Genomic DNA, 16,945 nt, shown 5'->3' with positions numbered 1-16,945 from the left:
ACAACTTGTTAATCAAAACTATTTCATTTGAATCTCAAATAAATGTGATTAAGAAGCCGGCTGAACTTAAAGCTGAGGTTGGTAAAGTTGTAGAAACCAGCCAGAGCAAGCTTAATATTTGAAGTGTCCAACTGATAAAATCCCACCCCCTCCCTTCAGGTCTTTCTCCACACCACTTGAATGTGTACTGCCTGACTGCACTGCAAGCCCCATAATTCCAGCAAGATATCTCTGGGAGATACTGTATGTGTGAACGGTTAGTTCAGAGGTAGTATCAGAGGTAGAGTCAGAGGTAGTGTCAGAGGTAGTGTCAGAGGTAGAGTCAGAGGCAGTGTCAGAGGTAGAGTCAGAGGTAGTATCAGCGGTAGTATCAGAGGTAGTGTCAGAGGTAGTATCAGAGGTAGTGTCAGAGATAGTGTCAGTATCAGAGGTAGAGTCAGAGGTAGTGTCAGAGGTAGTGTCAGAGGTAGAGTCAGAGGTAGTGTCAGAGGTAGAGTCAGAGGTAGTGTCAGAGGTAGAGTCAGAGGCAGTGTCAGAGGCAGAGTCAGAGGTAGTATCAGAGGTAGTGTCAGAGGTAGTGTCAGAGGCAGAGTCAGAGGTAGTGTCAGAGGCAGAGTCAGAGGTAGTGTCAGAGGCAGTGTCAGAGGCAGAGTCAGAGGTAGTGTCAGAGGTAGTATCAGAGGTAGAGTCAGAGGTAGTGTCAGTATCAGAGGTAGAGTCAGAGGTAGTGTCAGACGTAGTGTCAGAGGTAGAGTCAGAGGTAGTGTCAGAGGTAGAGTCAGAGGTAGTGTCAGAGGCAGTGTCAGAGGCAGAGTCAGAGGTAGTGTCAGAGGCAGTGTCAGAGGTAGTGTCAGAGGTAGAGTCAGAGGTAGTGTCAGAGATAGTGTCAGTATCAGAGGTAGAGTCAGAGGCAGTGTCAGAGGTAGAGTCAGAGGTAGAGTCAGAGGTAGTGTCAGAGGTAGAGTCAGAGGTAGTGTCAGAGGTAGAGTCAGAGGTAGAGTCAGAGGTAGCGTCAGATGCAGCGTCAGAGGTAGAGTCAGAGGTAGTATCAGAGGTAGTGTCAGAGGTAGTATCAGAGGTAGTATCAGAGGTAGAGTCAGAGGCAGTGTCAGAGGTAGAGTCAGAGGTAGAGTCAGAGGTAGTGTCAGAGGTAGAGTCAGAGGTAGTGTCAGAGGTAGAGTCAGAGGTAGTGTCAGAGGTAGGGTCAGATGCAGTGTCAGAGGTAGAGTCAGAGGTAGAGTCAGAGGTAGAGTCAGAGGTAGAGTCAGAGGTAGTGTCAGAGGTAGAGTCAGAGGTAGTATCAGAGGTAGTATCAGAGGTAGAGTCAGAGGCAGTGTCAGAGGTAGAGTCAGAGGTAGGGTCAGATGCAGTGTCAGAGGTAGAGTCAGAGGTAGTATCAGAGGTAGAGTCAGAGGTAGTATCAGAGGTAGTATCAGAGGTAGAGTCAGAGGCAGTGTCAGAGGTAGAGTCAGAGGTAGAGTCAGAGGTAGAGTCAGAGGTAGTGTCAGAGGTAGAGTCAGAGGTAGAGTCAGATGCAGTGTCAGAGGTAGAGTCAGAGGTAGTGTCAGAGGTAGAGTCAGAGGTAGAGTCAGAGGTAGTGTCAGAGGTAGAGTCAGAGGTAGAGTCAGAGGTAGTGTCAGAGGTAGAGTCAGAGGTAGAGTCAGAGGTAGAGTCAGAGGTAGAGTCAGAGGTAGTGTCAGAGGTAGTGTCAGAGGTAGAGTCAGAGGTAGAGTCAGAGGTAGAGTCAGAGGTAGTATCAGAGGTAGAGTCAGAGGTAGTGTCAGAGGTAGAGTCAGAGGTAGAGTCAGAGGTAGAGTCAGAGGTAGAGTCAGAGGTAGTGTCAGAGGTAGAGTCAGAGGTAGAGTCAGAGGTAGAGTCAGAGGTAGAGTCAGAGGTAGTGTCAGAGGTAGAGTCAGAGGTAGTGTCAGAGGTAGAGTCAGAGGTAGAGTCAGAGGTAGAGTCAGAGGTAGAGTCAGAGGTAGTGTCAGAGGTAGAGTCAGAGGTAGTGTCAGAGGTAGAGTCAGAGGTAGTGTCAGAGGTAGAGTCAGAGGTAGTGTCAGAGGCAGTGTCAGAGGTAGTGTCAGAGGTAGTGTCAGAGGTAGAGTCAGAGGTAGAGTCAGAGGTAGTGTCAGAGGTAGAGTCAGAGGTAGTGTCAGAGGTAGTGTCAGAGGTAGAGTCAGAGGTAGTGTCAGAGGCAGTATCAGAGGTAGTGTCAGAGGTAGTGTCAGAGGTAGAGTCAGAGGTAGTGTCAGAGGTAGAGTCAGAGGTAGAGTCAGAGGTAGTGTCAGAGGTAGAGTCAGAGGTAGTGTCAGAGGTAGAGTCAGAGGTAGAGTCAGAGGTAGAGTCAGAGGTAGAGTCAGAGGTAGAGTCAGAGGCTCAGTATTGGCGAACCGAACCAGTGTGATCGGACAAGTCGGCGGCGCGGAGCAGGTGGTGTTCACTGTCTGATAACTAAACAGATCCTTCACTCAACAAAATATAGAGAAATGTCCCACAAAGCAACGTTACAGGACTAAGCAATAGTAACGTAGTAACTGGTCGTGTCTTTGGCAACTTACATGAGGAAAAAAATACCGCAGTTATTCGTGGAGAAGTGTCTGTCCGACTGACTCTCGGCAAAAAACTTTAACTCACCAACTGTTTGTCGCGGTGAAAAAAAATTACTGCGGCGGTCAGCCCTGCCGACCGAGACTTAGTGAAATTTGTGGATCAGGATACTACAGCTTCAACTGGATTCCAGATAAGATTTGACAAAACAAAAGAAAAAAAGGGGCCCCTACCTAACTGAACAGACTGAACTAACCTCAAAGGAGACAAAGTGACTAAAAACTTTTGACTGGACTAAACTGAACTTGAAGAAGCAATTTTCTTTTATGAGGAAGATCCCACTTTACAGTGGAGGTGATTTTATTTAAGTTAGTTATCTCAAGTACCCGGGTACAGTAATTTACATTTGGAAATTGAAGCATTTTGTTTTTATTTCTTCATTGTGATCTTAGAGAGCTCTGGGTAAACAGAGGTACATGTCATTTCACTTGAACCTGGTTCACTGTATTTTATTTTACCATTTTGTCAAAGCATAACATAGAGGTGAATTAGCACTTATTGAGAGAAGTACTCCTATTGTTTTATGGTGAATAAATACACTTGGATGTTGTCTAAATATTACACTTGTGTTTTGCTTATTAATCCTCCACCTAGAACTTAGATTTTAGATATTTATGTCATACTATTCCCCAGACTAACCTCTCTTACTGTTAGTGTTACACATATGATTATAAACAGTCAGCGGGTACATGTTTAGATAAACAGGAGGACACCGGGAAACATGTTGAAAAAAACACACAGACGTCATCATCATCATCTTTTGGAGCCGCTGCGCCGGCTTGCTGTGTGAATCATACTCTGGTTCGTCTTTTACGCCGGAGCTGCTCGGCTCTGTGTGAACAACCAATGGTGGAGAATTGGCAAACCGTTGCTGCGGCGATAATGCGGCGTCTCTGTGTGAAAAGGGCTTGTCACTGCTGCTGCTCAGTCGTTCTTCATTCTCCATTTTCTACAAATATAACAAAAATTGAATCATAGAAAGACTCATCAACATGGCAGGCAGCGGCTGCATTTATGGAAAGTTCTGATAACTACTTCTTTGAAATGTTGATGATTCCTTCTGTTTGTCCAGGTGGGCATAGTGAGTGTAGCACTGTGTGCTCCCACTGTGGAGGGCTCCTACACCTCCCACTGGCGTTTGGCCCACACTGGAGAGCAGTTTGGACCTAGAGTCTGGTGCAGCATTGTGGTCGATCCTCTGGCCCCAGCACCTATGATGGCTGATGGGATACTAGTGTCACCCTGTGTCACACCGCAGGTAGAGTGAATGGGTGGATGTGTAGACAGGAAAACTAAATAAATTAAATTATTGAATTGATGGATGGATGTCCTCAGTTTCTAACTGAATTTACCCTGTCTGCAGGGTAAGAACCCAGTGGCAAAGGATGGAAAAGCCTGTGCACCTTCTAGGGAGCAACCATTGATGTCAGTGGACCAAGAAGAGTACTACATCCCCTCTGTTGATCTGCTCACTGCACAGGTAATCATTTGCAGTCATTACACTGCTGTACACCTTGCACTGAGGCTGCAACAAAGGTTTATTTTTTTAGGGATGCACCAATCCAACCTGTTCTCACTCTGTACTGAATGTGATAAACCTAAACTGATATTGGCCAGTACCAATCTGATACCTGGGCTCTTTTAGCCATAATGTAAAATGTATAATTCTCTGGAACTGATGAAGATACAGTATGTGGAAGCCTATGAAGCTGGAACAACACATTTTAAGTTTGTGCAAATGAAATGTCTTGTTCAGTATGTTTATGAAATTAGGATATTACCAATCATCAATCTCATAATCACTGTCACACAGTCACATTGCTGTTTAGCATACATCAGCTGTGCGGCTGCCTAAACTTGTTCACATGGGCGCCAACATGAAAAGTAAGAGGTTCTTTAGCACACAAGCACCGCTCAGACAGGCTATGTGGACTGGGTGTTACTCCACTGATTTAGTGTGCACTTATATATAGTTGGGGAACACTAAAGATAGGCACACACACACACACACACACACACACACACATACAAACACACACACACACACACACACACACAAGAAATGGTCAGGAGAAACAGCAGTAGCTGAAATATCCTGACTTTTAATCTCTAGAACAGGTCATACTCCCAAAACACAGCCTCTTACACTTCCCATAATGCAGTTCAAAAGCATCTTTAAAGCCACCCCCCAGTCAGTTTTTCGAATTGGGCCATGGTTAATAGTCATACGTAGTTATTGCAATCGCAACCAGACTGCCGTTCTAGCAAGATCAACATCACTAGCATAGATTAGCGATAGCATCAAGATTGTCATGGATCAGCAGCATGAATATTAGCAGCGATAGTGCTAGCTGTCACTCAAACAGAAGGTCTTCTGTATTTAGGAGATGCATAGTTTATTTATGGTCAAACTGTAACCTGTGCTGTACATTTACTGCCACTAGACAGCTCCTCTGCTAAACTTTACCCTCTGCTCCGGTCACTAACGCCTGAACATCTGAACACAGTCACCGGGAGCTCTCTCACCATCTGTTGTTCGACCACTCACATGCTACGCACTGCCCTGTAGAGGAGCTGTGCTGCCTGTATAACTCCTATTGGAGGATGATGTATGACTCCCAAATTCTACTATAGTCGCATGTTGTTATCTCAGCTTAAATCTATTGACTTTGAGCACAAAATTATTAAAAATATTTGGCACACTGTGGCTTATCAAAATTGTCAGGATATCAAAAATGTCAAAATACACTGGAGGAAGGCTTTAATGAGTTCTCTGTTGTTGCTGATCTCTCAGGATCTTCTGTCCTTCGAGCTGTTGGACATCAACATTGTCCAAGAGTTGGAGAGTGTCCCGAACAACACCCCTGCTGGTAAGGAGACTTCTACCAGTTATTGCTGGTTGGTTCAGGAACAAACTCATACTGATACTGCTGCTTTGCATCAACCAAGTTCATATGATAAAATGCAATAAAATGTTCCACAGATACAGTATACAGTAGTTTTTTTGTAGCAGCTGCTATTGTAAATACAAAGGAACAAACCTGTATCAGTGTAACATGTTGGCAACTGCAGGGAGCTGACTGATCAACAGACTTGAGTTCAGCAGTCATCCTCTCTCCCTCCAGACATGACTCCCTGCATGTCCCCTCAAGATGGCCACCTGCAGGAAAAAGGCAGTCCTTCTCTGGGTCTCATCCAGGAAGAGACTGAAGTCATTAATAGCATCATGGGTAATGGAGTTTCCTATTCATAGCCTAGTTAGCCTACTAATTTAAGGCTCTTGATGGGGTTTTGTTGATCAGTTGGTAAATGAAAGTGATGCCACATTTGTCAACGCATGCAGTGTTTGTGCGTGGGTTTTTCCAAGTAAAAAATAAAATGGTAAATGGAAAATGGTCTTGCATTTCTATAGCGCTTTTCCAGTCTACTGACAGCTCATCTTTATAATACTTGGCACATTCATCCATTCACACACTGATGCCGGAGGCTGCCATGCAAGGGGCCAACTGCTCATCAGGAGCAATTTGGGGTTCAGTATCTTGCCCAAGGACACTTCGACATGTAACTGAGGGGAGCCGGGATTCAAACCAGTGACCTTCCGATTACTAGACGACCCACTCTACCTCCTGAGCTACAGCCGCCCCTGTAACTGGCAATCTGTCAATTGACAGAATTATGCTTACTTAATTGACAGTAGAGTTGATCGGTACATCTGTATTTAGGAATCAGTTTTCCTGCAGTTACATCTGTGTCCCACCAGGGGTTTGTTGGTCCTAGTGGTCAGCAGTGGTTCTACATGTACACACATACAAAAAGAAAGTGATAAATGTAGTTTTATGCATAGAAATGAGCACACACTTCCTGATGAATGAGGTCCGTAGTCTGTGTGGTGTAACATTTGTCTCCCTGTCACTGGTCATCAGATGTCCCTCATGGGGCAGGATCAGGAGCAGAAGGAGGAGGTGTCCCTGCTCAGGAGGAAGGGGAGGATGACATCAGTGGGACTCAGTTTGTTTGTGAGACTGTGATTCGCTCAATGACCCTGGAGGAAGCCCCTGACCACGCCCCTCTGAGATGCTCCCGTTCTGGGACAGGTAAAGGTCAGTCAGATTGCTAGTTGGTTGGTTTCTACATTGTCTTCAAATTTAATTCCAGACATCAGTTTCTGAGGTTTTGATTCATGAGAGTAAGAGCAGAGGAAGTGAATAAATATTTTTGACTTGTGTGTTCAGCTCCAGCAGTAATTCAGATTGAAGCATTTTTACTCTGCCTGCATCTGCATGTGTTTGCATGTGACTGGAAGAGAAAAGTATGACAGTACAGTCTCTGACAGTGGACTTCCTGTTTGCTCTCAGTGGTGCGTCCGGCTGCTCAGGGCGGCTCCTCCTCTTCCTGCATGAAGAGTAAAACGGTGAAATCAGAGGAGAGCCCAGACAGCAGCCCCAGCAGCTCTCAAAATGCTCTGAAACCACCGGCTACGCTGAAAGCTTCCCTCCCTCCCCCGCTGAAAGCCTCCCTGCCTGCTCCGCTGTCTGTGGCCCTGACCCTGGGAGCCCCCAGCTCAGCACCAACTCCGCTCCATGCTCTGCCCAGGACCTCCACGCTGCAGGAGCAGACAACAGGTGACAGAGTGGTCGAGCTGGTCATCAGATAGAACAACAGTTTTTGATTGGACCTTTTTATGTGATAGAGAGCGGTGTTTGGTTAGACAAGTGCATTATTTTGAATAGATAGCTTGTTGCAGAGGTGCGGACCTGAGACAGACTTAAAGGTGCACTATGAGGTTTTGTGGAAGAAATTTTAAAGAAAGATCATTGGCTGATTTTTTTTCTGCCCAAACAAACTAAATAAACAAACTCTGTGTTTTCATGACTGAATAAACAAACCGACCTTAAAGGACAACACAATTTATACGGTTTCACTTTGTTTATATGTGGCGGACCCTGCCATCTTTCTAGCTTCAAACAGTGCTCTGGGACCTTATTGTCCTCTCAGAACAGCTTGTTGATTCACTTATGAGTTTGTATTATTACCTCATTAATGTTGTAAATATTAGAATTCTGAGTTTGAATTTCGTCTCCAAACTACATATTGCCCCTTTATCCTACTTCACTTGACAAAACCCAAATAGACTTTCAACTCGGCTTTGAATTTAAAGTTAAAGGATAACTACCGTTTTTTACAACCTGGACCTTATTTCTAGCAAAATATACGATCATTTACTCACCCAGATAACTTTGGTGTCATTTGGTGTCGTTCGGACGAAATTAGATCCAGTGAGGCGCCGCGTATATCCATATAATGCGAGTGACGGGGCACTGAAGCGCAGCCTTTATGAGCATTATCTGCCACGAAACTAGTTCATTTCACCAATATTTTGTTACGATATGCTAGCGCTATTCCCCTCTGAGTCCGGGCTTGTCTGTTGTCAACATCCGGGGTCTGTAGGCTGTCTGCCGGCTTGTTTACCTGTAGCTGCTACTGCTAGTTTGACCCCGGATGTTGATAACGGACGAGCCCGGACTCAGAGGGGAATAGCACGAGCGTATCATGACAAAATATTGGTGAAATGAACTAGTTTCGCAGCAGATAATGTGTTATATAGAGGCTGTGTGTCGCTGCCCCGTCACTCGCATTATATGGATATATCGGCGCTACACTGGATCTAATTTCGTCCGAACGACTCCAAATGACACCAAAGTTATCTGGGTGAGAAAATGATCATATATTTTGCTAGAAATAAGGTCCAGGTTGTAAAAAAACGGTAGTTATCCTTTAATCTCTTCTAATCTCTGTCTCTTTGTGGTTCGTAATTGAATCATTACTTTCATTATTACGAGCAAGTGGCTTGTGAATGATAAGGAGTGCCAAGTATGCTACAACTATTATTTTATTTAGTCAGTGACCATTATTTATTCAGCAGCTCTTAACTGTAGTGTTTCTGCCTTCTCAGCAAACATCTCAAGCACACGTTTAAGTTCAAGCTCACTTTTGTGACAGATGTAAAGCTAAAGCGACCAGGAGCCTCATTGTGCTGAGCATAAAAAACGTTGCTTAATTAGGTTTTAAGAATCCTACCTGTAAGTTACACACCTGTGATCTATAAATCTCAAATCAACTTAAAGTGACAGCACCTGCCTTGTCATTACTGCAGCATAAATGAGAATTTAATAGAGATGTATCAAAAGAGAAAATCTAATTTTTTGGAAGACAAGATCACAGCGATGGTAAAGATTGAAGCCAAGTAACAAACAAGCCCAAACACACAGCTTGGGTGGGTGTCCCGCCTGTACAAAGTTCATCACAGGCTTGGTGTGTTCTAAACTGCAATACCTGCACTGTGTACAACCAGCAGGAAAATCACTTTTGGTCAGTCTAGAAGGATAAAGTCATTTCCACATCAAAGTAGGGGTTTATAAATAACTACAGTACTTCTACAGTGTTTTCTACTTCGGTCATATTTAAGATCAAACCTAATCTCCTCACATCCAAACCATGTCCATACGCCCACACTCAAAGTGATTGGTTTATTTGATAAAATGTTATGAACTTAACGTACTAAGGGATGTGATAATTTGGCTTTTAAATGGCATGACACTTAAAAAGCAAGTCATAAATACAGATGCTGTAAAAAAATGTATGATTTTGATAAATGTACCAAACTGAGGTGATAGTGAGTCACTGTAGCCCTGTTGTCAATCTGGCCACTGCTGGTCTTGGAGGGTGCGTTGGGTCCTGGTCCGGCTGTGTCCACATTTGTGAATGCTAAGCCCAGTTCCGTTTCCCACCCACCCAGCTCTGGTTCTGGTGCCCATTCCAGCACCGCTCCCCACCAGCATTCCCAAATGGGTCTGTGAGCCTCAGTGCTCACTGGGGAGGGCAGGAAGGAGGAGACAGTGTCCGATGATGAGGGTAACCGTGCTTTATTTACAGGCCGGCAGACAGCGTGGCTCACAAAGAAACAATTAAACATAAAGGAACAGCCGTCTCTCTCTCGGCTGAGGGCTTCTAGCGTCTGCCGTCTCTGCTGTCCTCGCTGCTCAGGTCCCCTCCCAGGACCCAGCCTACTGCAAGAGACCAGAACCAGGTTACAAGCGTGCTTATATAGCTGACTGATTACCTGATTCTGTCCAGCTGTCTGAGCACCGGCTGAGCCACTCCTCCCTCTCCTCCAGCAGCCGGCGCCTCAACCACACCCCACTGCCACAGGGTCCTCCCCAGACCAGGCATTAAAACCTCCTCCTCCCTTGGTGCCCCAAGCTGCTACAGACAGGTTCAGCCAATAGTCTAGTCACATAGCTGATATTTTTTTATTTGTTTGGAGTATGATTTCGACAGGTGGCCAATTTTTACATATTGCACCTTTAGCTAACTGAGAAGCTGTCAGATTCATATTGGCAAGGATACTCACTCCAGTGTGTAGAGTTTAAAAAGTTTCAAGAAATTGCATGGGCGTCATATATTTATGGCCTTGACGTTAATCTGTGGTGTGCTTATAGACTATGCTCTCTGTATCTGTCTGCAACACTTATCTGTTTTCTTGATCCCATCACAGATGAAACTGAGGCGTCTCCCATGGAGGGCGAGAGGAACCCAGAGGAGGACAAGGAGAAAAAGGGAGAGGAGAAGAGAGAAGGGACGAGGAGTCGCTCCTCCTCCACCTCGTCAGAGGATTACATCATCATCCTCCCTGACTGCTTTGACACCAGTCGGCCACTGGGGGAGTCCATGTACAGGTATGTGACTTTTGGCTCTTCCGTAACAGCACGAGCTGCCATGCAGTTCAATTTGTGGCGTCTTGGAAATCTGTGGCGCCTTCAAAAAATGTTGACACATAAAAATAAGAGGCAAGAAACAAGACAACCATCTGACCATCATGCTGAATGTTGTCACACATCCTTTAATTCTCCATTCCTTCTTCCATTGCAGCTCTGCTCTGTCCCAGCCTGGTGACATCCCAGCTAAGAGCCCCACAGACCCCCCTGACCACATGGATAGCTCCACCCCAGAGGGTGAGACTGGTGAGATGGGTGAGGCTGACGAAGCCGAGGTGGCTCCAGGTACAGGGGTGTCTGGCACCAGCAGCGCCAACGACATGCTTTGTACTTCTCAGACGCTGGATGATGAGCCACTGACGCCCGAAGTGGTGGCACAGCCTAAGGCCATCGTCACACCCAGGTCAGTATGAAGGGTGGGATACCAACAGCAGCATCAATGTACTGAAAATGTTCAACTGCAGGCCTTTTGAATTTAAGGTTAATATTAGCGACATGACATAACTTTCAACTTCCTCTGATGTAGAAGTACACTACTAGTCAAAAGTCTGGACACACCTTCTCATTCAACGTTTTTTCTGTATTAGGGCCCGAGCACGAATCTCGTGCGAGGACCTATTGTATCTGTAAGGATTATTTATTATTCTCCTTCTTCCTTCCACTTGACTGCATATTTGGCGGCATGAACATACCCCAAAACTCACCAAACTCGGAACATACGTCACATGTGCGCGCCCACATCAGAATTCAACATGATTGAGGGTGGGTGTGGCCAGGGGACTCCATAGCGCCACCTAATGTCGCTGTGTCCCCGTGACAACTTTCTCGGATCGTCGTGAAATTCGCAAGAGTCATGGGTCTCGAGGATTTAGGCAGGAATGATTTTTGTCGGAATTTTTGCTGCAACAGGAAGTCTGCCATCTTGAATGGCGTGCAGCGATTTTCATTTTTCCTACACTGTTTTTGGGACTTTAGGATGTTCGCAGACTCACCAGATTTGGCCTGTAGCTCCTTACCCATGAGTACGTTAATTCAATACCACAACTGCCCTCATGCGCAGCACGATAGCTCAGTAGCACCCCCTAATGCCCCCTTATGGCTTTCCCCATTCATTTTTTTTTCATTTCTATGCCTCGTACTTTATTTAACTAGTCCGACAGATTTAACGCCACAGACTTCACACTCACTAAGTATCATCCTGAGACCTTGATGATGACACCCTGTCAAAAGCTTTTGCCTCCGATATCCCTGGTGGGCGTGGCGGTGCGGTTAATTTTGATGAGCCCCCTTATGGCTTTTCCAATTTGTACGGACCCAATATGTCTATGCCTCATACTTTCACTAACTCGTCTTACAGATTTAACACCACAGACTTCACATTCACTCAGTAGCATCCTTAGACCTTCAACAGCCTGCGTTGTGCTTGGTGGGTGTGGCGGTGCGGTCAATTTCGATCCTTCGCCATCGCGCAGGAAGTCCTTATAACTTCCAAACAGTGTTGTTTTTGGCAGCCATTTTAGATTTAGTCTTAGTCTTAGTCTTTTGGACTAAAATGCTTATTAGTTTTAGTCAATTTTTAGCTATTTCTATATGTGATAGTTTTAGTCTAGTTCTAGTCGACGAAAACTCAAACAGGTTTTAGTCTAGTTTTAGTCAGTTTTAGTTAAAAAACAAAAGAAGTATAGTCTTTTAACAAATTAATTTAGGTCAATACGTTTTGGAAAGTGCTGTTGGACAGAAACCTTTTATCTCCATATTTCAACTTTTCAACGTTTTTCCAACATATTTTAATTTTTTTTTTTCTTCATGAATTAATGACCTACTTCATCATAAAAGAGTGTCACACATAAGTTGTGAAAGTAGCAGATCTACAAGTTCAACACATTGCAACACATTGTGAGCTTGTAGGTCAGCTATTTTCACCAATAATTACAATAATAAAGGAATGGTTTTAGACATACAAGGTTTCCACCCAACGGCAAATACTTTCTGATCTAAGGATTATGCATTACACACTGATAAAGTGGTAACAGTGGAATCAATGTTCATTACTCCAAAAAAAGCCAAAAACAAAAACATTCTTACTTCAGCAATTGTGGCTTTATTTCTGAGAATGTGCAATGAACATACACATGCCCAAAATATGAGCAATGGATGAGGAACGCATATGCTCATCTTGACTTTGTCTGCATGCATATTATTTGTACAAACAGACATCATACAACCCCGGTCTATCTTTAACTTGTGCAAACATTGTAAAACAAAGTAATTAAATAAATAAAAATTCCTGAGGTACAGTGAGGTAGGTTGTAAGTTATACATACTTGAAAGTATGAAACAAACATGACACTTGAAGTTTTTGGAACAAAATAAATAAGACAACCCTGAATACTGTAAATACTGTAAACACTGTATTGGGTCTTTAAAGCAAATTCAATAAATAAAAACAACAACAACAACGTTTAACAACATTAATTAGAGGGGGGCCCGTCTCACAACAAGAACAAACAGTATATCACAATCACATATCTGTATCTGTACTAATAATAGTAACAGCTTGCTGTTAGCAAAATTAGCCTACCGACCTCGATTCAGATTAAGGAAAGTGCTTCTCTCCAAGATGGCTCTTGCTCTATTTCGACGGCCACAACTGAGGTCACCTGTAATGCTAAAGACTCTCTCAGCAAATGCTTGAGATGCTGGCATGGCCAGAAGATCTAAGGCGATAGGTTTTAGGCTCGGATAAACAGAATCTCTCTGCGCAGCCCAAAATTCAAGGGCAGTCTCTTTGTTTGTAGGCTGTGACAGCTGCTCCTTGAATTTCTTCATTTCCTCCTTGACACATGGCTTTGAGCAGCTAGACCTGGATGGCCGGCTTGCTTTTGACAAGAATTTGAATCTGGGCCGCTTTCTCTGTGGTCCCTCTTTGGATTCTTTTTCTCCCTCCTCTGGCTCCTCTGGCTCCTCATCTTCAGCCTCCTCCTCCCGTACAACTGGTGGCACCAATTGAGCAATGTAATCTTCTGCTTTTCCCAGAAGCGCCTTAATTTGCTCGTCATCATTTTCAAAGAGTGCTTCAGGTGAAACTGTCGGGTCGAGGAAGCATGCAGCAGCAGTGAGGGGTGAAAACTTAGAGTCATTGTGATCAAGAAAGCAGCTGAACCGCTTGTCCATGTTTGCCTTCATCTTCTTTGCCAGGGAAGCTAGGTCCTTGAAGCTACAACCCTGGGCATGGGGGAAATCAGACAGATGACCCTGCAAGTCCAGAAGGGCAGGCACAACAAGGGATAAAGACTGTGTGTTGCTCTGGAGCATCTGGGTATGCTCAGAGAAGGGGAGGAGTAAATCTCTTAGAGCAGTCAGCCTCTGCCACTCACTTGGCAGTAGATAGTCCCAGCTCATCCCATCCGCAACTTGAACTACTGAGTCCTTGATTTGAAGAAGCCGTGATATCATCAGATATGTGCTGGACCATCTAGTAGGGCAGTCTTTGACCAGAGTTAGTTGACACAGCTGAAGCAGTCGCTCAGTTGCCACCGATGACTTGCGGAAGAGCTTGATAAGTGCTCTAACTTTGCCCAGCAGTCGGCTGACACTTGCATCTTTCTGGATCATGTTCACCACGAGTTGCAGTGTGTGTACAACACAGGGGGTTCTATCTATGGGTGCAAACCTAGATACATAAGACAAAAACACAGAGAAAAAGAGCCTTTTTAATCTTATATAGGAAATTCAGTAAATTTGCCATGAACAACACCATGCAATACAATAAACAATAGCTATAAGTGACTATAACCTAGCATAACTCAATGTGACTGACATACTGAAATTGTTAATTACCAGCAAACTGAAATCATTTACCTTTGGTCTTCAACCACCTCAGAGTCTTCAGAGTCACTTGTCTCGAAGGATTCATCCTCGGAGCAGGTGGATCCATCCAGTTCATTAGCTTTGAATGCTGCAATCATGTTGCTTCCATTATCAGTTATGACTGTCAGAATTTTGTGTTGAGGTATTCCCCAGTCCTCTGTGCATCGGTCAACACTGGTTTTTATACACTCTGCAGTGTGTGGGTGGGCGATCTGGTCAAGTCTCAACAATATGTGTTGTGCCTCGTTTTCCACAGTGCAAAAAAAGCATGCACTAATTCCCAGAAATGATGCTGTAAGTCCTTTTTTGGTCCATATGTCCAGCCCAATTGTTATTTTGCGTGCTGTGGCAAGCCTCTCTTTGTACTTTTGTTTTTCGTCATCATAAATCTTGTCAACTAAGTTGTTTATTTTTGTTCTTTTGGGTGTGGTCAGCCTCTTATCAAAGGTTTCCATCATGAGGATGAAATCTTTTGATCATGAGGATGAAATTGGACGTACTGGTCTACCTGCTTGCACAGTTGAGGATGAAATCTTCATCCTCAACTGTGCAAGCAGGTAGACCAGTACGTCCAATCCAAAGAGCGATCACCTATATTCTTTGGCATGTTGTTCCAGAGAATCTGACTTATATTTGGATCCTGCGGCGAAGGCTGCTGGGATAGATGACTGTGCCCTGTCGTTCTTTGGACCACCAGGTTTCCTCTTTAGGAGTTCTGGTCTCTGGGATCTGGTTAAGGAAAAAACAAAGAAGGGATACAATTACTCTATCTCTGTATACAACGTACACCTCCTGTAAAGGTTTACAGGTGAATACAAAACAATCAAATGTAGGTATATCATAAAAATACTTAAAATACTACCATGTTAACTATCAAACAAGCAAAACAAGTACTTAAGCCTTCGGATCTTTCTTTCTGAGCAGCAGCCAAAATTATAATGCATCTGTACTGTTGAGTTTGTTTGTGTGTGTGTGTGTGTGTGTGTGTGTGTGTCCGTCCCAACTTTATTGTAAGCACACTAAACGCACAGGTCGTGGTTGGGGCTGCACAACGTCACATGTGGCTTTTAGGCTAAAGCTAGCAGACTCTACGTATAACAAAGCACATATAACTTGACCTGTTTAACATATCGCAACTTGCTGACAGAACATAAACACTTAAAGAGATGACCACACTGTCACTGAATGTGAACATGCCTAAACATGCTGCGAACGTTACAGAAGCCACATGTGCTCTTCATTTAGACACATGGGGAATAGCAACCGGTCTAAAATGCTTCATTTTCCTTCACATGGGTCAATATGACAACGCATTACACTTGCCAAAAACCCTGCATGTTCTACACGTACAGTAACACACACATAAGCTAAGCTAATGAATTGAGGTAGCGTAACAAAGCTAACTTTAGCCTGAAGTTAGCAGCCCATTTGCGCCAGGAGTATGTGGAAAACTTACTATAAGCTTACTATGAAATGTATCACAAGCCGATTGTCGAGTAACATTGTATGTATATGATATGTTAATGATATGTGGAATTGGAGCTTACTTTCGAAAAAATATCCGCGTGGTGAGCCTTCAGGTGCCGCTTGAGGTTGGTGGTATTCTTTCCACTCACTTTGTGGCCACATTTGCCACCATCTCCCTTTACAGTGCATTCGGGTTTTTTTTCTGCTGGATTATATATAAAATACGTCCATTTATCCTCTCGTCGTTTCCGACCACCAAGCCCCTTTGACGCTGCCGCCATGGTCCAAAGTCTGTGACGAGTGACCGCAGGTGTGTTGAGCAGAATGCGCGCTGCATGCCGGGTGGTGGGCGTGACCAAACAAGGATAGGATGCAGCAGCATTGCAGATACTTTTTAGGTTTTGATTGACAGATTACACACACATTAAGCAGAAATGTCATGCATTTTGAACGTCTGACAGACCACCCACTACCATTTACGTCCGTTCTCGTCTCGTCAACAAAAACTCACAAACGTCTCGTCATGTTTTAGTCATCAGAAAGCCATGTTTATCTCGTCACCGTCTCGTTATCGTCATGAAAAAAAGGGCCCTCAACGAAATAATTTCGTCATCGTCATCGTCATCGTCATCGTTGACGAAAACAACATTGCTTCCACATACAATTTCCCATCTTCACCAAATTGGTCACACATGTAGAGGGGCTGGCCATGATTACGTCTATGCATCCATACTGTGTTAAGTGAAAAGATGGCTCTATAGCGCCCCCTGGAATATTTCTAACTTGAAGCCCCGCCTCCTACATGCATGTAGATGAACAAAATTCGGTATACATATGTATCATTACCAGACGCACAAAAAACCCTCTTGGACGCATACCCTCAGTCCAACGGGAAGTCTGCCATTTTGGTTCAATGTTCAGAACCTCGCCATTTTCACCCATTTAAAACCCATTTTTATGCCTCGTAGCTTAACTACCTGGTCCTACAGATTTGACACCACAGACTTCATATTCACTCAGTAGCATCTTCGTACCTTGAAGATGATGGTTTGTCAAAAGCTTTTGCCTAAGTTATTCCTGGTGGGCGTGGCGGCGGTGCGTTCAATTTCGATGACCCCCTTATGGCTTTTCCCATTCTGTGTGAACCCAATTTCTATGCCTCGTACTTTCACTAACTCGTCCTACAGATTTAACACCACAGACTTCACATTCACTCAGTAGCATCC

At 44.3% G+C, this 16,945-nt stretch overlaps 1 protein-coding gene across 5 annotated transcripts in view; it reads left to right on the top strand.

Annotated features, from left to right (window-relative positions):
* Positions 1–16,945, top strand: part of nbr1b (NBR1 autophagy cargo receptor b) — a 75,472-nt gene that overhangs the window by 43,648 nt on the left and 14,879 nt on the right. For 3 of the 5 annotated variants that reach the window (XM_084372606.1, XM_084372604.1, XM_084372608.1), the window contains 8 exons: positions 3,680–3,865; positions 3,971–4,087; positions 5,402–5,477; positions 5,733–5,837; positions 6,531–6,707; positions 6,963–7,229; positions 10,163–10,343; positions 10,537–10,785. In XM_084372606.1, coding sequence (XP_084228732.1) covers positions 3,680–3,865; positions 3,971–4,087; positions 5,402–5,477; positions 5,733–5,837; positions 6,531–6,707; positions 6,963–7,229; positions 10,163–10,343; positions 10,537–10,785 — 1,358 coding nt within the window. The remainder of the gene's footprint in view (positions 1–3,679; positions 3,866–3,970; positions 4,088–5,401; positions 5,478–5,732; positions 5,838–6,530; positions 6,708–6,962; positions 7,230–10,162; positions 10,344–10,536; positions 10,786–16,945) is intronic. The other 2 variants (XM_084372607.1, XM_084372605.1) reach the window with 1 other exon arrangement.

This window comes from Pagrus pagrus (assembly GCF_965226575.1).
Source record: "Pagrus pagrus genome assembly, chromosome: 13".
In the NCBI taxonomy this organism is placed as follows: domain Eukaryota; kingdom Metazoa; phylum Chordata; class Actinopteri; order Spariformes; family Sparidae; genus Pagrus; species Pagrus pagrus.
This window is presented reverse-complemented; position numbering and strand designations above follow the sequence as displayed.